This window comes from Erythrolamprus reginae, chromosome 2 (assembly GCF_031021105.1).
Source record: "Erythrolamprus reginae isolate rEryReg1 chromosome 2, rEryReg1.hap1, whole genome shotgun sequence".
Lineage (NCBI taxonomy): Eukaryota > Metazoa > Chordata > Lepidosauria > Squamata > Dipsadidae > Erythrolamprus > Erythrolamprus reginae.
In genome coordinates, this window is record NC_091951.1 from 55,976,674 (window position 1) to 55,997,871 (window position 21,198).

General features: G+C 43.1%; 1 protein-coding gene across 1 annotated transcript in view; it reads left to right on the forward strand.

The window, feature by feature from the left end:
• SLC25A26 (solute carrier family 25 member 26) overlaps positions 1 to 21,198 on the forward strand; it is a 173,924-nt gene that overhangs the window by 15,421 nt on the left and 137,305 nt on the right. The window contains exon 3 of the mRNA XM_070738180.1: positions 2,881 to 2,990. Coding sequence (XP_070594281.1) covers positions 2,881 to 2,990 — 110 coding nt within the window. The remainder of the gene's footprint in view (positions 1 to 2,880; positions 2,991 to 21,198) is intronic.

Sequence of the window (21,198 nt, forward strand, 5' to 3'; positions counted from 1 at the left end):
AAAATACAAAGGCGGTCTGCTCCATGCTGCTCCGCCCTGCCTGTCATGCGGCAGCAGACCGTCTTTGTGTTTTTCACTGAGGGGGGAGCAGGAGGACCTTCCTGACTCCCTTCCCCAGCGCCGGACCTCCTGCCTTCCCTCCCAGCCAAAAACCCAAAGCGGCCTCCTGAACGTTTTCCGTCTTACCAACCTGCTGCCGCCGCCGCCGAGAAGCCCCGCAGCCCGGCTGTCACCTTTTAAAACAGCCGGGTGGCTTCCCAGCAGCCTCCCGAACGCCAAACCCGAACTTCCGGGTTCAGCTTCGGGAGGCTGCTGGGAAGCCCCCCGGCTGTTTTAAAAGGTGACAGCCGGGCTGCGGGGCTTCCCAGCAGCCTCCGGAATGCCGAACCCGGAAGTTCGGGTTTGGCGTTCGTAAGACGAAAAACGTTCGTAAGAAGAGGCCAAAATTTTCTGAACCCCGGGTTCGTATCACGGGTTGTTCGTAAGACGAGGGGTTCGTATCTTGAGGTACCACTGTATATGTGTTTTTTTGAAGCAGAAATCCTAGAAAAACATAAGAGGTGGGAAAAGACATGGTTTTTGATTTGATGCAAGAAGTAAAAATGGTTTATATTTATTCATTTTTACCTTTATGTTTTGCTTTGTTTTTTGTTTTCTTTGTCTCAGAAGTTCCCATCTAAATCTTTCAAATTAGGGAAGTTTTGTAAGCTAGTTTGGGAATTCATTTAATGGAATATGGACCTCAAAACTTGACAAGGGCAAAACAATAGGCACAATTTACATAGACTTCTTTAAAGCCTTTGACCCACTGGTTTACTTCTAAAACTGAAATCCTACAGCATCTCTGGACCCCTCGTTGACTGGATAACTGTGTTCCTATCAAACAGACAACAAGTGGTCAGACTAGGGAGCGCCCTATCAAATCCTGTTCCTGTTAACAGCGGTGTTCTCCAAGGCAGTGTATTAGGACCAACACTCTTTATACTCTATATAAATGACCTTTGCAATCACGTTACAAGTGACTGTGTTCTCATTGCTGATGATATAAACATCTTCAACACCACCAACAACACAGCTACTCTTCAAAAAGACCTTGACTTTGTGTCAGAATGGTCAAACATCTGGCAATTCCAAATCTCAAACAACAAATGCTCTGTCTTACACACTGGCAAAAGAATCAGAACACCAAATACAAGCTGAATAAACAAGACCTTGTGGACAACCCTCACTCTGTCATAGACCTTGGAATATTCATATCAAATGATCTAAGTGCCAAACCCACTGCAACAACATTACCAACAAGGCTTCAAGAGTTATTAACCTAATCTTACATAGCTTTTTCTCCAGTAATATCACACTACTAATCAGAGCATACAAAACATTCGCCAGACCAATCCTTGAATACAGCTCATCTATCTGGAACCTACACCTCATATCGGACATAAATAAATTAGAAAGAGTCCAGAGATACTTTACGAGAAATGCCCTCCACTCCTCTACCCGCAACACTATACCTGCTTACGCAACCAGACTTGAAATCTTGGGCTTAGAAATCTTAGAACTACGTCACCTTCAGCATGACCAAAAAATAGCTCATAAAATTATCTGCTACAATGTCCTTCCTGTCAACGACTTTTTCAGCTTCAACCACAACAATACACGAGCACACAACAGATACAAACTCAAAGTAAACTGCTCCAAACTTGACTATACAATTTGCTTAATACCTATGTGATTCAACGATTCAACAGCTGTGGAAAAATAATAATAATAATTAAAAAATTAGAAGAGACTCACTTAAATTACATTCAGTGACCATATATGTCTGAATATAGGAATGAACTTCAGCTTCTCTAGTTCTGGACCAACACTTACAATGACATGACAATAGTAGACAAACTATGATTGACATTGTGATTTGGTTAATTTTAAATCAGCTTTGCACAACCTCCCTTCCAAATAGGTTGGGATGAGAATTCTCAAAATCTCCCAATTATCATAGCCAATAGCTAGAAACATCTGTTGAAAGAAGTGCTTGAAAACAAAAATTCTAAATCCTGGTTGCTGACGTTGGCTTACCATATTTTTCAGTGTATAAGACGCACCGGTGTATAAGATACACCTAGATTTTAGAGGAGGAAAATAAGGAAAAAAGTATTCTGAACCAAATGGTGTAGTATTATATTGTTTAATAAAATGCCAGTGTAGCAGAATACTTTTTACAACCTTGCTTAGCAATGGAAATTCTGATCTCAATTGTGGTTATAAGTTGAGGACTTCCTGAAGTTAATTGTATTAAAGTACCGTAATATTATTGCCCATCTCACTGCAGTGACACTAAACAGCTAAGTAATGCTAAAAACATTGTACAAAATGTACAATGTATCTGTGTACTCCTAACTCTCAAAGTCGGTCAGTCTTGTTAGGGTTTAGCTGAAGGCTGTTTCCAAGAAGACTATCATTTGACTTTTCTAGTTGCCTTATCATGCTTCCCTATTTTAAAGTTGTCATTTTTAGTTTTATCATTTTGGGATCCTGCTGACTTGGGGGAAAAAAAAGAAAGGTTGTGTTACTAAAACCTCATCTCTGGAAGATTGTGTGTTAGATAGCGGGGGTCTAGTCATTGTGGTTGTTGGATGTATCAGACAATTTGACAACATGAAGAAGATTACCACAGAGATGGCTTTCTCCTTCACAAAATGATTATATCATATCTGCATGGTTAGTTTAAAAAACTGGAATGGAGGGAAAGATGAATGATACTATGGGAAATATTTGTAAATATGATGGTTCCTTTCATTTTACTGTCTATTATACAAACATTCTATGTAATCATAAGGAATGTTAGGGGACTTAAGAGACATTCTATTTGTGTTTCAGCTGCTGCCTTTTTTGTCACTTATGAATATACGAAAACTGTCCTGCACACAGATGCTTCTCCGTATTTAGCTCCAGTTGTTCATATGATGGCTGCCTCCTTTGGAGAAGTAGTAAGTAAAAGTTTAACTTTAGTGAAATGTGCTTAAACAATCAAATTGTTATGATTTTTCCTACCTTCTGGAGTAACAGGGTAGTAATGTATAAGATAATAATTTAACTTATCTTATCTTATCTTATCTTAACTTAACTTAACTTAACTTAAAGTCACCCAATTCCTTTTGGACTCCTTTTGGACTCCTTTTGGACTCCTTTTGGACTCCTTTTGGACTCCTTTTGGACTCCTTTTGGACTCCTTTTGGACTCCTTTTGGACTCCTTTTGGACTCCTTTTGGACTCCTTTTGGACTCCTTTTGGACTCCTTTTGGACTCCTTTTGGACTCCTTTTGGACTCTTTTGTTATATAATGATTATATAACAAAAATAATTAATTCATACATACACTCACAACAGTATATTTAGCAGCTGCAAAAAAGATAGATACTGTAGCTTCAGAACTATATGACATCTCAATACCAAATAAAGTAGATACAATTGTAGAAGATAACTAAAATTCAATAGCACTAGGGTTAACTATTTCCTAGAAAAAAGATCCATAATTGTGGTTCTCCTATGAAATGGCCTTGTCTTACTACCCCACAAGGTACATCAACATCACAGTACAACAGCAGTTATAAAATACACCGAGAGACCTATATATATCTACTGTATCCTTGTAGGACTACTAGTATGGAGAGAGTATGGATAATTCAATAGACACAATTCCATCTTAGGAGTGGTTGGTTGAATAGGTAGTGTTTTTCATCCTCAGCAACTGTTAAGTTGTGTGGACTTCAGCTCCCAGAATTCCACAGCCATTATGCTAATGGAAGAACTCTGGGAGTTGAAGTCCACACATCTTAAAGTTATTGAGGTTGAAAAACATTGGCCTGATTGAAAATCTGCAATGCCTTTCCCTGTTACTAAGGTTACTCTTACTTCGGAAATGAACTTTGTGTTAAAGAGAGATATATGAACCTGTTTCTTTCCATCACCAAGCATCGTCCAAGGAAGGTGGTAACCACCTGTCCACCCACAGCATTGGCCACTTCAGTTTATTGGGTCTATTCAGTTTATCTACCTCCAGATACTTGCCTGTCCATTTAGTTAGAATGGGCAAATAGTAGAAGGGTTATTCTTCTCTAACTTACTGGTTGTAAATAGCTGGGCCAAGAACCTAGAGTTATGGTGCGCTGGCCCTGGAGCTGGTACAAGTGGATGAGAGTATCTCATTTCCTTCTCCCCTGCCAAATGCTATTGAACTGCCTTTGATTGATTCTTCTTTGTGTCCCAAATTGCACACAAAAGGGTAAAAATTGTAATTATAGCTTTATTGATTAGTCATTAGACTTTAATCAAGCCACAACTACAGGGAAAGGCTATTATTTGGTAAGCAGGCCTCAACTTTCAGCATGGCTTCCCTCCGGACAATTTAATTGTTCTTGGACCGTAACAAATGGCTAGTCTATAGATATGTAGTAATAGGATGCAGGCACAAGCTTAGGTTCCTATGAAATGGCTGTTTTATAGTTCTCAGGATGATGAGTGTATTGCAAAATCATGGCCCTGCTCTATAGATTGCTCTGATTGAACTGGATAGGATAGCAGGCGCTTTGATTGGCAGCTCCTTGTGAATTCTCACCAGGAGAGAGCTGACTTCTATCTTGAGGCTTTCTGTTGGAGAAGCAGGCAAGTGGTCATTGAAGCTGCCCAGCTACCAATTGTGTTGCTCTCTGTTTTAAGGAGGCTCCATGGCTGAGTCATCCAGAGCGTGCTTTGCCTACAGAAGGTCCTAGGTGGCCTGGGATCAGCTTAAAACCCGGAGAGTCACTACACAGCTAGTCCTCGATGTAGGATAACAATTGAGCCCAAAACTTCTGTTGCTATGAGAGACAATTGTTAAGTGGGGTTTGCCCCATTTCTTACTGTAGATGTTAAGTGAACTCCTGCATTTGTTCAGTTAGTAACGCAGTTGTTAAGTGAATTTGGCTTCCCTGTCGATTTTGCTTGTCAAAAAGTAATCACCTGATCCCAGGATACAATAACGATGAACACTAAATATGGTTCACTAAAACTGGTGAACCAGAAAAACTGATTCACTAAATATGTATGATGCCAAGCATCTGAATTTTGATCACACGATCTTGAAGATGCTGCAGTTGTAACTTCAAATGGTCACTAAATGAATGTTTATAAGTCGAGGACTAGCTGTAGTCACTACCAGTGATGGGCTCCTACATGAACGGTCAAGAACGCAGCTCCGGTAGCAAAATTTGGAGCTCTACCCCAGAGCACCCAATTTGCACCGAAAGATGTTGAAACAAAATGCATAAGCCGCGCCCACAGTGTGGTAGTAAAAATTTTGATAGCCCATCACTGGTCACTACATACACTATAGTTACATGACTTAATTCTTTCATTCCCAATATAGCTTGGATTTGGATTACTATGGTGTATGAATGTATTAAAATTTGTTGCAAAATCAAAACCAGAAGCACACACAGATAACTGATTCAGCTGGAAACTTCTTTATAAACATAACAACAGATGATATTTTTAACTGTATTGAAGCTTTTAAAGTCTTTTTAGTCATATTAATTGGATTCTTAGATGTATACTGCTATGTTTTTTTTGTTATGTTGTGAGCTGCCCTGAGTCCTCGGAGAAGGGCGGCATACAAATCCAATTAATAAACAATAAATAAATAAATTTACAATACCATTAGCAGATTATTTCTTCAAGGAAATAAAAAGCAGGAGTTAGTTTCATTTCATCAGAGTAGTACAGAGAGGACAGAGAACAGAGAGGACTGGAGTCACAACCCAGCCTTAAGCTTAAGTATTCAGTTTCAATTCTCTGCGCAGACTCAGAAGTTGTTAGCTCCAGTATCGGGTTGCTACCAGCATGGATAAGGACGGCATACCAGTAGCGAAAATTGAGCTGCGCAAACAGCTTTGATTCTGTGGGCATGCGTGTGCACCCAAGCAAGATTTTGCTTCTGCGCGTGAGCAGGAAGCAAAATCTCACGAGGGGACACAGCTGTGAGATTTCGGCAATTTTTTGCCTCTGTGCATGCGCAGAAGCAAAAAAAATATCCATTTTGCAGAAGCAATTCCCCCCCCCCATTTTGTGAGGGGACGCATGCATGTGTCCCCTCACAAAATTTAGCTTTCTGTGCATGCACAGAAGCAAAATCTCATTGAGACATGTGCACGTGCCTGCAGCAGATGCAAAGCTGTAAGTGCAGCGCACCGGTAGCAGTGCAATCAGGAATCTGTCCCTGGTTAGTTCCTATTGGCCGTCTGAGTTGCTATGCCTATTCATTGGCTGACCTTGTTAATATGGCTCTCCCAGTCATGAATATTTGAACAGAATGCAGGGTTTATGTTTCAGCATATCCAAACAAAATAAACTCTGTTTTTTAAAAAAGACCTGTTGACTGCTTTTTCTTTTCTTTCAACTCCTAGCCAGGATGGATCCTACATGTTAAATGTTAATTTTTTTTTTGATTTTTTAAATTTTTTATTTACAAGACTATATTCAAAAGACATAACAACATATAAACATCAATAGACACTATACAATAACAACGGAAAATACATTTAAAATGTTGGGCGGGTGAATGGCAGATCTATGATAATAAGTTGTGCTATAAATATTCTCAATATCCCGATATAGTATAGTTAAATAATTACATTGTATATAAATAAGAGATAAAGTTGAGTATGAAATAGCAGAAAAGGTATAGATAGATAGGTTTGGTTTAGTACATATGTTATTTCAATCTTTTACTAAAATAGAATAAACACCAGACTGTTATTTTTGTATACATACAATTACAATTGTTAATCAATCAGATTTTTTCCCTTTTCTAATCAGCAATAGAAAGAGTCCCAGCAGTTATAAAAGACAGAATCTTCGTTATTTCTAAGTTCCATAGTTAGTTTGGTCATTTTATGCGCAGCTTCTAATCTTTTCTAATATTAGTCCATCATGTGGCATGTCATCATTTTTCCACCATTGTGCGAATTCTAGTCTGGCCGCTGTAGTAATATGTACAGTGAAACCTCATCTTACAAACGCCTCATCATACAAACTTTTCGAGATACAAACTTGGGGTTTAAGATTTTTTTTGCTTCTTCTTACAAACTACTTTCACCTTACAAACCCACTGCCGCCACTGGGATGCCCCGCCTCCAGACTTCCATTGCCAGCGAAGCACCCGTTTTTGCACTGCTGGGATTCCCCTGAGGCTCCCCTCGAGGGGAGACCCCACCTCCGGAATTCCATGTTTTTGTAATGCTGCAGGGGAATCCCAGCAGGGCAATCCCAGCAGTGCAAAAACGGGCGCTTCGCTGGCAACAGAAGTCCGGAGGTGGGGTTTCCCAGCGAGGGGAGCCTCAGTGAAATCGCAGCATCACAAAAACACAGAGGTCTGGAGGTGGGGTTTCGAGGACTTCGGTGTTTTTGCAATTCTGCCATTTCACTGATGCTCCCTTCGCTGGAAAATCCCACCTCCAGACTTCCGTTGCCAGCGAAGTGCCCGTTTTTGCAATGCTGGGATTCACCTACTGGGATTTCCCTGCAACATCACAAAAACACAGGAGTCCGGAGGTGGGGTTTCCCATGGAGGGGAGCCTCAGGGAAACCCCAGCAGCACAAAAACGAGCGCTTTGGCTGGCAAAAAGGGTGAATTTTGGGCTTGCACACATTAATTGCTTTTCCATTGATTCCTATGGGAAACATTGTTTCGTCTTACAAACTTTTCACCTTAAGAACCTTGTCCCGGAACCAATTAAGTTTGTAAGACAAGGTATCACTGTATAACTAGATAAATTTGATTTTTTTTTCAAATTTTGTCTTATGATACCCAAGAGGAAACATTCTGGAGTTTTATCCTCTATGTTGAGGATTTCATCTAGCCAGATTCCTATTTTTTTCCAGTATGCCTGGGATTTTTCGCATTGCCACCGTAAGTGAAAGTATGTACCTTGTTCCTTTAGACATTTCCAGCAGGCGGGAGATAATTTCTTGTTTACTTTCGCTAATTTTACAGGGGTAGTGTGCCATCTATAATACATTTTGATTAAATTTTCTTTATATGGAATGGCTAGTGTCATTTTAAAGTTCCTGCTCCACATAAGTTGCCATTCATCATGTTAAATTTAATTGGTCAATTTTTCCTCCTCTTTTGTACACTATATTTTTTTCTTTTGTTGTTGCTGTCACTAGGGTTGAATGTATGCCTTGGCTTTGTTTCACTTTTTTTTGTTTTACTCTTTGTATATTAATTTTATGGTAAAACAGTATTAAACAAAATTAGGTCTATTAATTAAATAATTACTAAACAAACATTGCATTAGTCAACTATTTATCTGGCTTGAACAAGATCTTATGCTTGAAAGTATGGTTTATATGCCATAATGACTGGATTTGCATGCTGCTCAAACCCATAATGTAGCCTGCTTTAGTTTTGAATGTTGTATGAAGCTCAGCTGCATAAATCAGATGTCTGTGATCCAATATACAACAAAGGGACCGATAGGACATGAGCAGTGACTCTTGTATAAATCACGATAGGTTCTGAAATATTCATACACTTTTTAGGCTTGTTCGTGTTATAAAGATGCTAGGATTCTGCCAAACTCCTGTGTAAGGGAACAGATAACACATTGTTAAAAGTGCTGGGGAGGGGGGGGGATGAGATTCTGCCACTAGAACCTGGTGGAGAAAATGAAGGGCAGCTATATTGGGAGGAAACTTAAATTACAGCTGCAGCTTGAAATTGCTTGCAAATCAAGATGAATGGAAGCAGAGAGTGACAAGCAATGCCAGCAGATTCATCACACAATTAAAGGCTCAACCAGCAAATTAAGAAGTGTCAGCTATCTGATCAGCTGCCCACATGGTTTTTATGGGAATTATATTCAGGCACGTTCCCTTTCTGTTGTTTTTTTTATTACCCATATTACTTCGGTTTATAGGATTTACTATGCTGTGGGTGTTGCTGTTTCCTCCTAACCCCCAAATTCCCAAGAGTGTTGTTCAAAGGGATAAACAGTATAGTACAGTGATAGTGAACCTTTTTTCCCTTGGGTGCCGAAAAAACATGCGTGTGTGCTATCGCACAAGCGCAAGTGCCCACACCCATAATTCAATACCTGGGGAGGACGAAAACAGCTTCCCCCAGAGGCCCTCTGGAGGCTGCAAACGACCTGTTTCCCAACTTCTCGTGGGCCCAGTAGGCTTATGTTTCGCTGTCCTCAGGCTTCCCTGGAGCTGAGGAAGAGTAAAAACACCCTCTCCCATCCCTCCAGAGGCTCTCTGGAAGCTAAAAACGTCCTCCCAGAGCCTCTGCGTGAGCCAAAAATAAGTTGGCTGGCACACATATGCACACTGGAACTGAGCTAGGACAACGACTCGGGTGCCAGCAGATATGGCTCTGTGTGCCACTTGTGGCACCTGTGTCAAAGGTTCACCATCACTGGCATAGTAGTTACAGGTAGTCCTGGCTACGTAGTAGTATATAAATATATATTTGTAGATTATTTGGGGATTGCACCTCTGGTTCAGCAGTAGACTTCATATCCTTGTTCCCACTGTCTCCCCCTGTTTTTCTTGTTGTAGCTGTGACTTTAGTCTTTACATCCTCCCTTACAATTAGCATTTTCAAGATGTGTGTGTGTGTGTGATTGGCCTTTTACTTTAACTCTCAGAAGAGCTATTGGACTATGATCCCCAGGCTTCTTCATCCCACCTTGAATAAACTTCAAAATTGTTGGGGCTACAACTTTCAGAATAACTAAACTAGCTTTAAGGCTAATAGGACTACAATTTATATCATTTGTCTGTCTGTCTGTCTGTCTGTCTGTCTGTCTGTCTGTCTGTCTGTCTGTCTGTCGGTCTGTCTATCTCAATCCATCCATCCATCAGAGGGAGGATAGATAGATGATAGGTTGATAGATAGATGATAGATAGATGATAGGTTGATAGATGATAGGTTGATAGATAGATGATAGATAGATGATAGGTTGATAGATAGATGATAGATGATTGATAGAGGATAGGTTGATAGATGATAGAGGATAAATAGATGATAGGTTGATGGATAGATGATAGATAGATAGATAGATAGATGATACATTATAGAGATAGATAGATAGATAGTTAAATGATAGATAGATAGATAGATAGATAAATGATAGGTTGATAGATGATAGATAGATTGCTAGATAGATGATAGATGGATGGATGGATGGATGGATGGATGGATGGATGGATGGATAGATGATATATACAGAGATGGACCTAAGTTTAATTCTTTTAAGGTTTCTTCCAGGCTTCAAGTTTACATAGCTCTCCTTCCCTCCTCTAAGTTTATTCTTAAAATGAGAGCCTTGTGAAATCTGTTGGACTGAGTGACCCAGTGGACCTCCATGGCTGTAGGGAGACGCAGCTCCAGGGTCACAAAGACCACGGCTACTAATGCAGACCTTCAAGAGAAAGGATTGCTTCAGTCTGGCAATGTCAGGATACAGTGTGCCCATTTTTGTCTGGGTCACAAAGCAACTAGCTTCATTGTTAACTTTCACATCACGCTTTCTGATCACACCTCAGTCTGTCTCCTCTGATTAGGTGATGAGTTAGTGCGATAAAAAAGAATGATTGATGATACTGGCCTGTGATAAGAAGTTCACGCCAAGCAAGTTAAATGATAAAATTTTACTGATGAAAACTCTGTTTTGGAGGCACACCTGTTTTGAAAAGATCTTGTTTTTATTTTTGGTTTTTGTAGAGTGTCCAATTTTCTGAGTGCTAAAGTCTAGGTTACAGTCACTCATAGTGAGTGTCCATAGAGCTCAAGGTGAAACCAAACCAGAGAGAAGAAATGTTGGAGGGATGAGGAATGAACATATTATTCATGTTTAACTTATTATTGTACAGTATGATATTTTGGAACCCAGAACTTGAAGGACTACATGACTGGTAACACAGCAATGTTGAATTTTCTGTTCTTTCAGGTACTGGGATATGAGATTTGTAAGGGATTTAAAAGGGAAAATGAATGATTGAAAATGCTTAACGTGCTTTCTTTGTTCCTTACTTTCTACACAAAATAGGTACAATAATTTTTCTTGCTGAATTTTGGCAGCTTACTTAGGAGATCAAATAAGGTTGCATGTGGCCTAGGTGGCTTTCTGTTATTTTTATTTAGATTAATTTCCCACATTGAGTAATGCAATTGAGATCTTTCAGTTATGAATCTTTAAAATGTATACATAGCCCTCGACTTACAACAGTTAGTGGCTGTTCATGGCACCGGACCAGAATATCTTCGGGACCGCCTCCTGCCGCACGAATCCCAGCGACCGGTTAGGTCCCACAGAGTTGGCTTTCTTCGGGTCCCATCGACTAAACAATGTCGTCTGGCGGGACGCAGGGGAAGAACCTTCTCTGTGGGGGCCCCGACTCTCTGGAACCAGCTCCCCTCTGAGATTAGGATTGCCCCCACCCTCCCTGCCTTTCGTAAACTCCTTAAGACCCACCTCTGCCGTCAGGCATGGGGGAACTAAAACACCTCCCCCTTGCCCATGTTGTTGATTGATTGACTGTGTGCCTGTTTTTTATATATATTGGGATTGTTTTATGAAATTACTAATTTTAAATTGTAATTAGATTGGTGGGCATTGGATTTGTTATTATGTACTATTTTTTATTATTGTTGTGAGCCGCCCCGAGTTTGCGGAGAGGGGCGGCATATAAATCCAATAAATCTAATCTAATCTAATCTACAACAGCATTGAAAAACAGCACTTGAGTTGTTGTTGTTGTTGTTGTTGTTATTATTATTATTATTATTATTATTATTATTATTATTATTTAGATTTGTATGCCGCCCCTCTCCGCAGACTCGGGGCGGCTCACAACAGAGATAAAACAATGTGTAATAACAAATCTAATATTAAGTCTAAAATAACAATTTTACATTAAAAGCCTAAAAAACCCCATTATATAAGAAACATATACACAAGCATACCATACATAAAACTGCATAGGCAAGGGAGATGTCTCAGTTCCCCCATGCCTGACGGCAGAGGTGGGTTTTAAGAAGTTTACGAAAGGCAAGGAGGGTGGGGGCAGTCCTAATCCCTGGGGGGAGCTGGTTCCAGAGGGTCGGGGCCGCCACAGAGAAGGCTGGTTCCCGTTATGACCATTGCAACAGCACACGACCATTGTTTCTTTAAGAGCCACATGGAATAGAATAGAATAGAATAGAATTCTTTATTGGCCAAGTGTGCTTGGACACACAAGGAATTTGTCTTGACACGTATGCTCTCAGTGTACATAAAAGGAAATATACATTTGTCAAAAATCATGAGGTACAACACTTAATGATTGTCCTAGGGGTCAAATAAGCGATGAGGAAACAATATTAATAAAAATCGTAAGGATACAAGCAACAAGTTACATTTGTACAGTCATAAGTGGGAGGAAATGGGTGATAGGAATGAGTTTTGATGACTCAATTCCTTTCTGTTGGGATTGCAAGACTGGCTGGGAAATTGTCATGGACTGTTCAAAATGGTGATCATATGACCACAGCAACAGCTCAAAGAACAACGTCCCCAAATTTAATTCCCTCAGGAGTTACAGCTCTCTGATTTCGGATGTATTGGGTGCATCTAAGCCCTTTTGAGGTAGCTTGATTCAAAAATTCTTGCCCTGTGATGCACTCTTTTGCCCCGTTGATGGTAATGACAAGAGTTTTAGTGTAGTATAGAGGTAGATGTAGAGCACAAAAATTGTGAGGTTTTTTTCCCCATTGTCCCTGTAAACATTTGAAAGAGTTAGTGTCAATATTTTTCAAGGAAGATAGACCTGTACCTATGAAGTACTGCAGTTGTGATCACTAGATGGCAGTATTGACCCATATGTTAAATAATGAAATGTTTAAGGCAATCCTCAAAAAAAAAAAAATACAAAATAAATAAAAGGGAAGATAGGAAAAAAAGTACCTGAAGATATACGTAGATATTCATTCAATTCATATAAAATTGCTTTAGAAGACAGTATAAGGGATCGTAGAGTTGAAATGGAAGGTTTTGGTTGCGCATCAGGAAAAGATTACTATTGGTAAGAACTATTTAAAGGTGAAACTGACAGATTTGGGAGATAGTGACATATCTCTCCCTCCCTCTCCCTGCCACTCTCCCTCCCGCCTCTCTCTTATATGCTGGATGACTGTCTGCCAGGGATGCTACTGTAGATTCCTTGATTGGACAGGGTTTCATCTAGCTGACTTTTAAATCCTGTCCAAGCTATGTTTCTTTGTCCATACTGATGGTCAGTATGCATAACATTTGTCGAAGAAAAATATCAAATCATCAGTATCATCTATATCAGTTGTGAGGCCCCTCCTCAAAAAGCCTTTCCTGGATCTTTCAGAACTAACAAACTTTCTTACAGTCTCCAACCTTCCCTTTGTGGGAAAGGTTGTAGAGAAAGTTGTGACTCTCCAGCTCTAACGGTTGTTGGATAAAACGGATTATCTATTCTTTTTATTATTATTTTATTTATTAGATTTGTATGCTGCCCCTCTCCGAAGACTTGGGGCGGCTCACAACAGTAATAAAAACAATATAGCAGTGGAACAAATCTAATAATAAAAAACATATAAAACCCTATCATTATTAAAAAACAACAACCAAACAGCACATTCATACCAAACATAAAACAAAGTATAAAAAAAAGCCTGGGGGGAAGGTGTCTCAACTCCCCCATGCCTGGCGGTATAAGTGAGTCTTGAGTAGTTTACGAAAGACAGGGAGGGTGGGGGCAGTTCTAATCTCCGGGGGGAGTTGGTTCCAGAGGGCCGGGGCCGCCACAGAGAAGGCTCTTCCCTAAACCACCTTGGCTCTTAAGGTCGTAGCTAGGGGGACCTTTGCAGAGGTTCAACTAATGCACCAATTGAAACCCTACTTGGATCGAGAGGCTCTTCTCACGGTCATTCATGCCCTTTTCACCTCACGGCTGGATTATTGCAATGTGTTGTACATGGGGCTACCCTTGAAGAGTGTTTGGAGACTACAATTGGTCCAGTATGCTCTTTGCCATTAGCGCTTTGTGACATGTACAATAAACGAAATGCAATCAGCGGAAGAGTTCTGATGGAAGGTGAAATTGTCATCGTTCTATTGTGGAATACATCAATACATCTTGACAAGCCTACGAAAAGAGACCATTCTACAGAACCAGCTTGAGAAGAGAATGTTGAGGCTTGTTTTTGGTTTGGTTTGTTTGTTTTCAGAACACCAGAATTTGAATCACATGTGGTGAGATATCATAATTTGATACCAATAAGACAGGATAGTAGAGAAGATGAGAAGGATAATAATAACACAACAGCCATACAGCATGCATAAATATCCTTAAGCACAAGACAGTTGTAATAACTGGAACTCACGTATAATTCAGGCCGTTTATTATAAGAACTCGTGCCAGAGCAGGCAGATACACACATGAAAGGTTTCAGCAAACAGCATAACATTTATACAGCAGACAGGCTGAGGAGCCAACCAATACAGAACAGCATAATCTCCCGCCTGCATTGTTACTTAGTAAACGCGGCCAATCAGCACCTTGGAGAAGGCGCCAATCCCCGCGGCTTTCCCTGCTGCCGGTCGTCAGGCAGATATAACACTCCTTTCTTCTTGGTTGGAGCAAACGTAATCCTTCAGATAGGCGGGTTTTTTTGAAATCCTGCTGGAGCGTCTGAGCCCTTCCTGACACTCCGGCTTGGCCTCCAACTCTGTCAATCTTTCCCTTAACTCTCTGTGTGGAGAAGCCACTCCTGAACAGATGTCTGGGGCAGGACTTCCTAGTTCCCTGGCTTGGGGTGGTAATGGAAACACCTCTCTTTCCAGCAACCCTCCCCCGCTCTCAGTGACTTCCTGATCTCTTGCCCGGTCCACCCTGATTTGGTCTAAGTGCCTTTTCCAAACCCGGCCATCCCTTAATATTGTTTCAAAGGAACGAGGCCCCAATGCTCTACTTATAGTTGCCCGCTTCCAGTTCTGCCCCCCTGCGTATGCCCGCACATACACCCTGTCACCTACCTCTATTCTCCTTCCCGCTGGCTCTGGCCACTGTGCAGCAGGGGCATATAAGGGATGTAACCTGTCCAGGGTAATCCTCAGCTTCCTGCCCATTAACAATTCGGCCGGAGTCTTACCCGTTGCCACACATGGCGTGGAGTGCTGAGCCATTAGCAACTCCGTGACTCTCTGGTGCCATGACCCATGTGGCATCCGTTTGAGGGCATCCTTGGCAGAGCGCACCATGCGTTCCGCCTGCCCATTTCCGGCGGGATGCCAAGGCGATGCCAGGGCATGTCTGATGCCCACAGCTGCTAAAAACGACTCAAAAGCCACAGAAGTGAATTGAGGGCCATTGTCCGAGACAAGTATGTCAGGGAACCCATGAGATGCGAACAACGTTTCCAAAACTGTTACAATAGCCATAGACTGAGTAGACCTCAAGCGGGCCACCTCCAGCCACTTAGAGTGGGCATCCACGACTATTAAAAAATTCTCGCCCATAAAAGGACCCGCCAGATCAATGTGTAGCCTTGCCCATGGCCCCGCAGGTGGCTCCCAACTCAACGATTCCGCTCGGGGGGGAAGAGACCTACTCTCTTGGCACACCTGGCAAGCTGCCACCCGCTGTTCTATCTCCTTATCCATGCCAGGCCACCAAACATAGTCCCTAGCAAGCCCTTTCATACGGACAATGCCGGGATGTCCTTTGTGTAACACAGACAGTACATGTGCCCGTTGCTTGGGGGGAATTACTACTCTACTCCCACGGAGCACACAACCCCTTTCCACTGACAGCTCTAGCTTGCTACGGAAATATAGGGCAAATTCTTCCCCAGGAGAAGAGGCAGGCCAGCCCCGGAGAATCCACTGCTTAACCCTGGACAAAACTAAATCTTTCCCCGTCTCCCTGGCTACCTCCGGAGCTGCCAATAAAACAGGCTCATCCCCAATGGCCAAAACCGTGCTGGCTGGAGCAGGATCTGACAGGAGCTCCGTAAGGGGACATCTACTCAAGGCATCCGCGTGAGCAATGTGACGGCCCGGCCGGTAAGTCAACGTATAACAATAATTGGCTAAAAATATTATCCAGCGCGACATGCGCGGAGACAGCACAATCGGACTCTGCCTGTTCCCAGCTAGTAACCCTAACAGAGGCTGATGGTCCGTGACGAGCTCAAAGTGCCGGCCATACAGATAGTTGTGGAATTTCCGCACCCCCGCGATCAGAGCCAAAGCCTCCTTATCGATATGCCCATAATTCCGTTCTGCCTTAGCTAGAGTGCGGGAGAAGAATGCCAATGGAGCCTCCTTCCCATCTGGCAACTTATGGCTCAGCACCGCCCCCACGCCGAACTGTGAAGCGTCGCATGTAAGAATTAAAGGCAACGTTGGGGAGTACTGGGCAAGTACACTGTTGGAAGTCAGAATTTCTTTTACCGCCAAAAATGCGGACTCTTCCCGCCGCCCCCAATGCCAAACAGCTTCCTTATCCAGCAGCCTATGGAGCGGCTCAGCGACCGATGCCTTGTGAGGCAAAAATACGGCATAAAAATTTAATAAACCTAAAAATGCTTGCAGCTCTTGTTTTGACTGTGGCCTCGGCGCCTCCTTAATTGCCCTCGTCTTATCCCCTGTGGGGTGGATTCCCTCAGCATCTACTGTGAAACCTAAAAATTCCACACTCGGGACCCCATAAACACACTTTTTTGCCTTTAACTTGAGTCCAGCGTCTCTAAACTTAGACAGTACCTGTCTCGTTCTCATTTCCAACTCCTCCACCGTCCCCCCAGAAACCAATACATCATCGAAATAGGGGACAGTTCCCCCAATTCCGTAGAGCAACCGCTCCATGAGCCCCTGGAAAATTCCAGGGGCAATAGACACCCCGAATTGAAGTCGGTTGCACTTAAACACCCCCCGGTGAGTAATTATCGATTGCGCCTCAGCAGTTTGGGGGTCTACAGGTAACTGCTGGTACGCTTGCGTTAAATCCAGCCTCGCGAACAACCTGCCCTTTCCTAGTGAGTGGAGCAGCTGCTGCACAACTGGCAGGGGGTAGGAATGATGTGCAAGCGCCCGGTTGATAGAACATTTATAATCGCCACACAAGCGAATTCCCCCATCCCCCTTGACCGCAATAACTACTGGGGTTTCCCATTTTGCCTGGTCAATAGGTTCTAAAACCCCTTGGCTAATTAATCTATCCAATTCTTCGTCCACTTTGGGCCTCAGAGGAATGGGTACACGGCGGGGTTTAAGTCGGACAGCTGGGACATTTGGGTCTAAGCTAAAAGATATCAATGAGCCCTTGTAACAGCCCAGGCTGGAATCGAACACCGAGGGAAATTCCTTGGCCCACCTGTCAAAACCCGTCTCCTCCCTTACAGCATTCACTCCCGTAACAGATAACCCCAAAGCAGTAAACCAGTCCAAACCCAACAAATTGGCAAAAGGCCCATTCACAATAATTAAAGGTAATTTGCCTGAAAAAGCCTTAAATTGAACAGTAAAGGTACCCTCCCCCACAAGAGGAATGAGAGTTCCCTGATAGTCCTTGAGGTTGAGCTGACACGGCCGAAGTTGAGACTTCCGTAGCGCGGGAAAACATCGTTTTGCCGTCGACCAGGACACCAGGGATCGGGCGGATCCAGTGTCAACTTGCATCGGGCAAACAGTGTGGCCCAGGCGCACACACACAGAAATCTTGTCCACCGAGGAGGACGTCTTTCGCACGTACGCTGTAGTCGAACGCGGAGAAGTAAAAATAGCATTGCAGTCTTCCCGGCGAGAATACGAGGATCGTCGCTGCCACCGAGAGCCTGAGTTAGAATAGTCTTTTTGCTCCCTTTGAGCCGGCGGAGGAGATCTACGGGACCGGCAAACCTTAGCGATATGCCCTTTTGCACCACAGCGCCAGCAAGAAGCGCCACGGAAAGAGCAATTTACTCTGAGATGCCCCCCTCCGCACCCACGGCAAGGAGACAGTGGGGCCCGGGGCCGGGTGGCAGGCTGCTCCCGTCCACGACTCGCAGTCAACCGACAAACTTCCTCCTCAGTAGGCGCCGCTGCCCCGTCTGCTTCTGCAGGCACCCCTGGCTTGTCTGGGGAAGGGCTACTTGGCAAGGTGACATTGACTGAGGAGTCCATGGCTGCCACAGATTGTGTGGACAATTCAAATGCCCTGGCCTCTGACAAAGCTGTGTGAAATGATAAATCCTGGATGGCCAATAAACGCCGCTTGAGGCGACCATCTCTTATGCCAAATACCAGTCTATCAAGGAGGTAATCGTTCAAATCCAAAAACTCACAATAAAGAGCCGCCCTGCGTAAAGCAGCTACATAGTCATTTATCGATTCCCCCTCACCTTGATTCCTTTGATAGAATTTATACCGTCGAGCACAACGGGAGGGAGCCGGGGCATAATGATCTTGAAGAGTTTTAAGAAACTCGTCCCAGGGCACATTGTTTATGGAAACCGGGGCAAACAAGGCTCGAGCTGTCTCGAACATTTCCGTGCCGCAAAATCCGAGGAAATAAGCCCTTTTACGGTCACCGGAAATCTCTGAAAATCCATTTGCAATTAGAAAACAGTCAAACCTGGCCACGTATGAGTCCCAGGTCTCCCCTTGTGGATCAAAGGGGGGAAAAGATACGTGGGTAGACATTGTGGTAAGTATAGTTACCCACAATAGTAGGAATCCTCGTCGCCAAATGTAATAACTGGAACTCACGTATAATTCAGGCCGTTTATTATAAGAACTCGTGCCAGAGCAGGCAGATACACACATGAAAGGTTTCAGCAAACAGCATAACATTTATACAGCAGACAGGCTGAGGAGCCAACCAATACAGAACAGCATAATCTCCCGCCTGCATTGTTACTTAGTAAACGCGGCCAATCAGCACCTTGGAGAAGGCGCCAATCCCCGCGGCTTTCCCTGCTGCCGGTCGTCAGGCAGATATAATAATGAGATATCATAATTTGATACCAATAAGACAGGATAGTAGAGAAGATGAGAAGGATAATAATAACACAACAGCCATACAGCATGCATAAATATCCTTAAGCACAAGACAGTGATGTATGAATTAGGTGTTCAGCAGAGTGATGGCATCAGGGAAAAACTGTTTTGGCATGTAATGCATATAGTGACATCCTAAGGGAAGAGTTGAAACAGCTTATATCCTGGATGTGAGGGGTCTGTAGATATTTTATCAGATTTCCTTCTGACATCTGATTTCTGTAGTGAATAATGTTGTGTTAGTCCTGCACTGCTCACATTAAGGCCACAGGTTTCTTGGCCATTGTAATCCTCAATCAAGGTCTTACTCTAAATCAGGGGTAGGCAACCTTAAAAAACCATTTAAACGAGCCATTTGGACTCGTTTCCCAGAGAAAACAAAACACCCAGAGCCACAAAAACTGGGTGGGCGTGGCCAACTCGATGTCACTCCCACCAAGTCACATGACCCCCCTCCGCTATGCCTATCCAGGTTTTGTAGCTGTTTTTCTTTTTTATCAGAAAAAAGGTATCTCTCTCTCTCTCTCTCTTAGAAACATAGAAACATAGAAGACTGACGGCAGAAAAAGACCTCATGGTCCATCTAGTCTGCCCTTATACTATTTTCTGTATTTTATCTTAGGATGGATATATGTTTATCCCAGGCATGTTTAAATTCAGTTACTGTGGATTTATCAACCATGTCTGCTGGAAGTTTGTTCCAAGGATTTACTACTCTTTCAGTAAAATAATATTTTCTCATGTTGCTTTTGATCTTTCCCCCAACTAACTTCAGATTGTGTCCCCTTGTTCTTGTGTTCACTTTCCTATTAAAAACACTTCCCTCCTGGACCTTAGTTAACCCTCTAACATATTTAAATATTTCGATCATGTCCCCCCCTTTTCCTTCTGTCCTCCAGACTATACAGATTGAGTTCATTAAGTCTTTCCTTTCCTCATTAAGTCTTTTCCCTTTCTCTTTCTCTCCATCTCTCTTTCTATCTTTTCCTTTTCCTCTCTCTCTCCCTCCCTCATCTCTCTCTTTCGCCCATCTCTTTCTCTCTCTGCCCTTCTCTCTGTGTTAGGAATGATCACCAACCCGAGAGGTGGCTTCTTTTTGGGTGACCTCCCCCCCCCCTCTTGCAACTCCCATGTTTCGCTGTGGCACATTCTGGGAGACCCTCTTCAAGCAAGCGCCAAAGTGCAGCAAAGGCACATGGGGAGGGTGGGTGACCGCTTGCTTAAGGAGGGTCTGGGCGTGGCTTCTTTCCTGCCCTAAGGATCTGGCCATTGCCTTGCTGTGTCCTGTCCTGTCTCCTCTCCGCGCAGCTCTTTGACTGAGTGGGGAGTGTGTGAGCTGCAGCTCGAAGCAGCAGGAAGTGAGGGTTGCCTTAAGTGCAAATGTGGTGTGAAGACAGCTATAGGGCTGATTTTCTCCTGCCCCAAGGATCTGGCCTGCCATGCCCCGCCCCCATGAGAGGAGAAGGAGGGGGGAGGATCACTGGAGCAAAGGCAGACTTCGCTTCCTTCTGCTTCGGGCTGGAGCTTATGCCCACCCCACTCAGCTGAAGAGCTCCGAGAGAAGGGGGAATGGGACGGGACATGGCAAGGCGATTGTTAGTACAAGGTACATGGTTGTTAGGGTTTGCTATTGTAAACTACCTATTGTAGTCTCTTGTACTATCACTTTAAATATTTTGGGCTGGTTCGCCATAAGAGGGCGCCAGTACTCCTTCCCTCAATGATGCTTTAACGCACATTTGCTTTTGCTTTGCCTTAAGGGGGGAGTGCATTTGCTTAGTGCTTATTATATTGGGTGGCTCAGTGCTTGTTATGGATTGTTTCTATTTTGTATATATGTAAATAGTACTTATTAAGCATAACTAAGTCTGTGTCTTTTTTCTTTGGCTTTACCACACGTCCACACTCTGTTAAAATTCTCTGTTCAGTGTATGTCAAAGGTCTCATACCCTAGCTATACCGAGACATACCAACAGCGACGGCCAGATCCTTAGGGGAGGAGAAAAACCACGTACAAAGACCCTCCTTAAGTGAGCTGCCGCCTGCCCTCTGTACATACCTTTGCTGCACTTTGGTGCTCACTTAAGGGACTCCCCGAGTC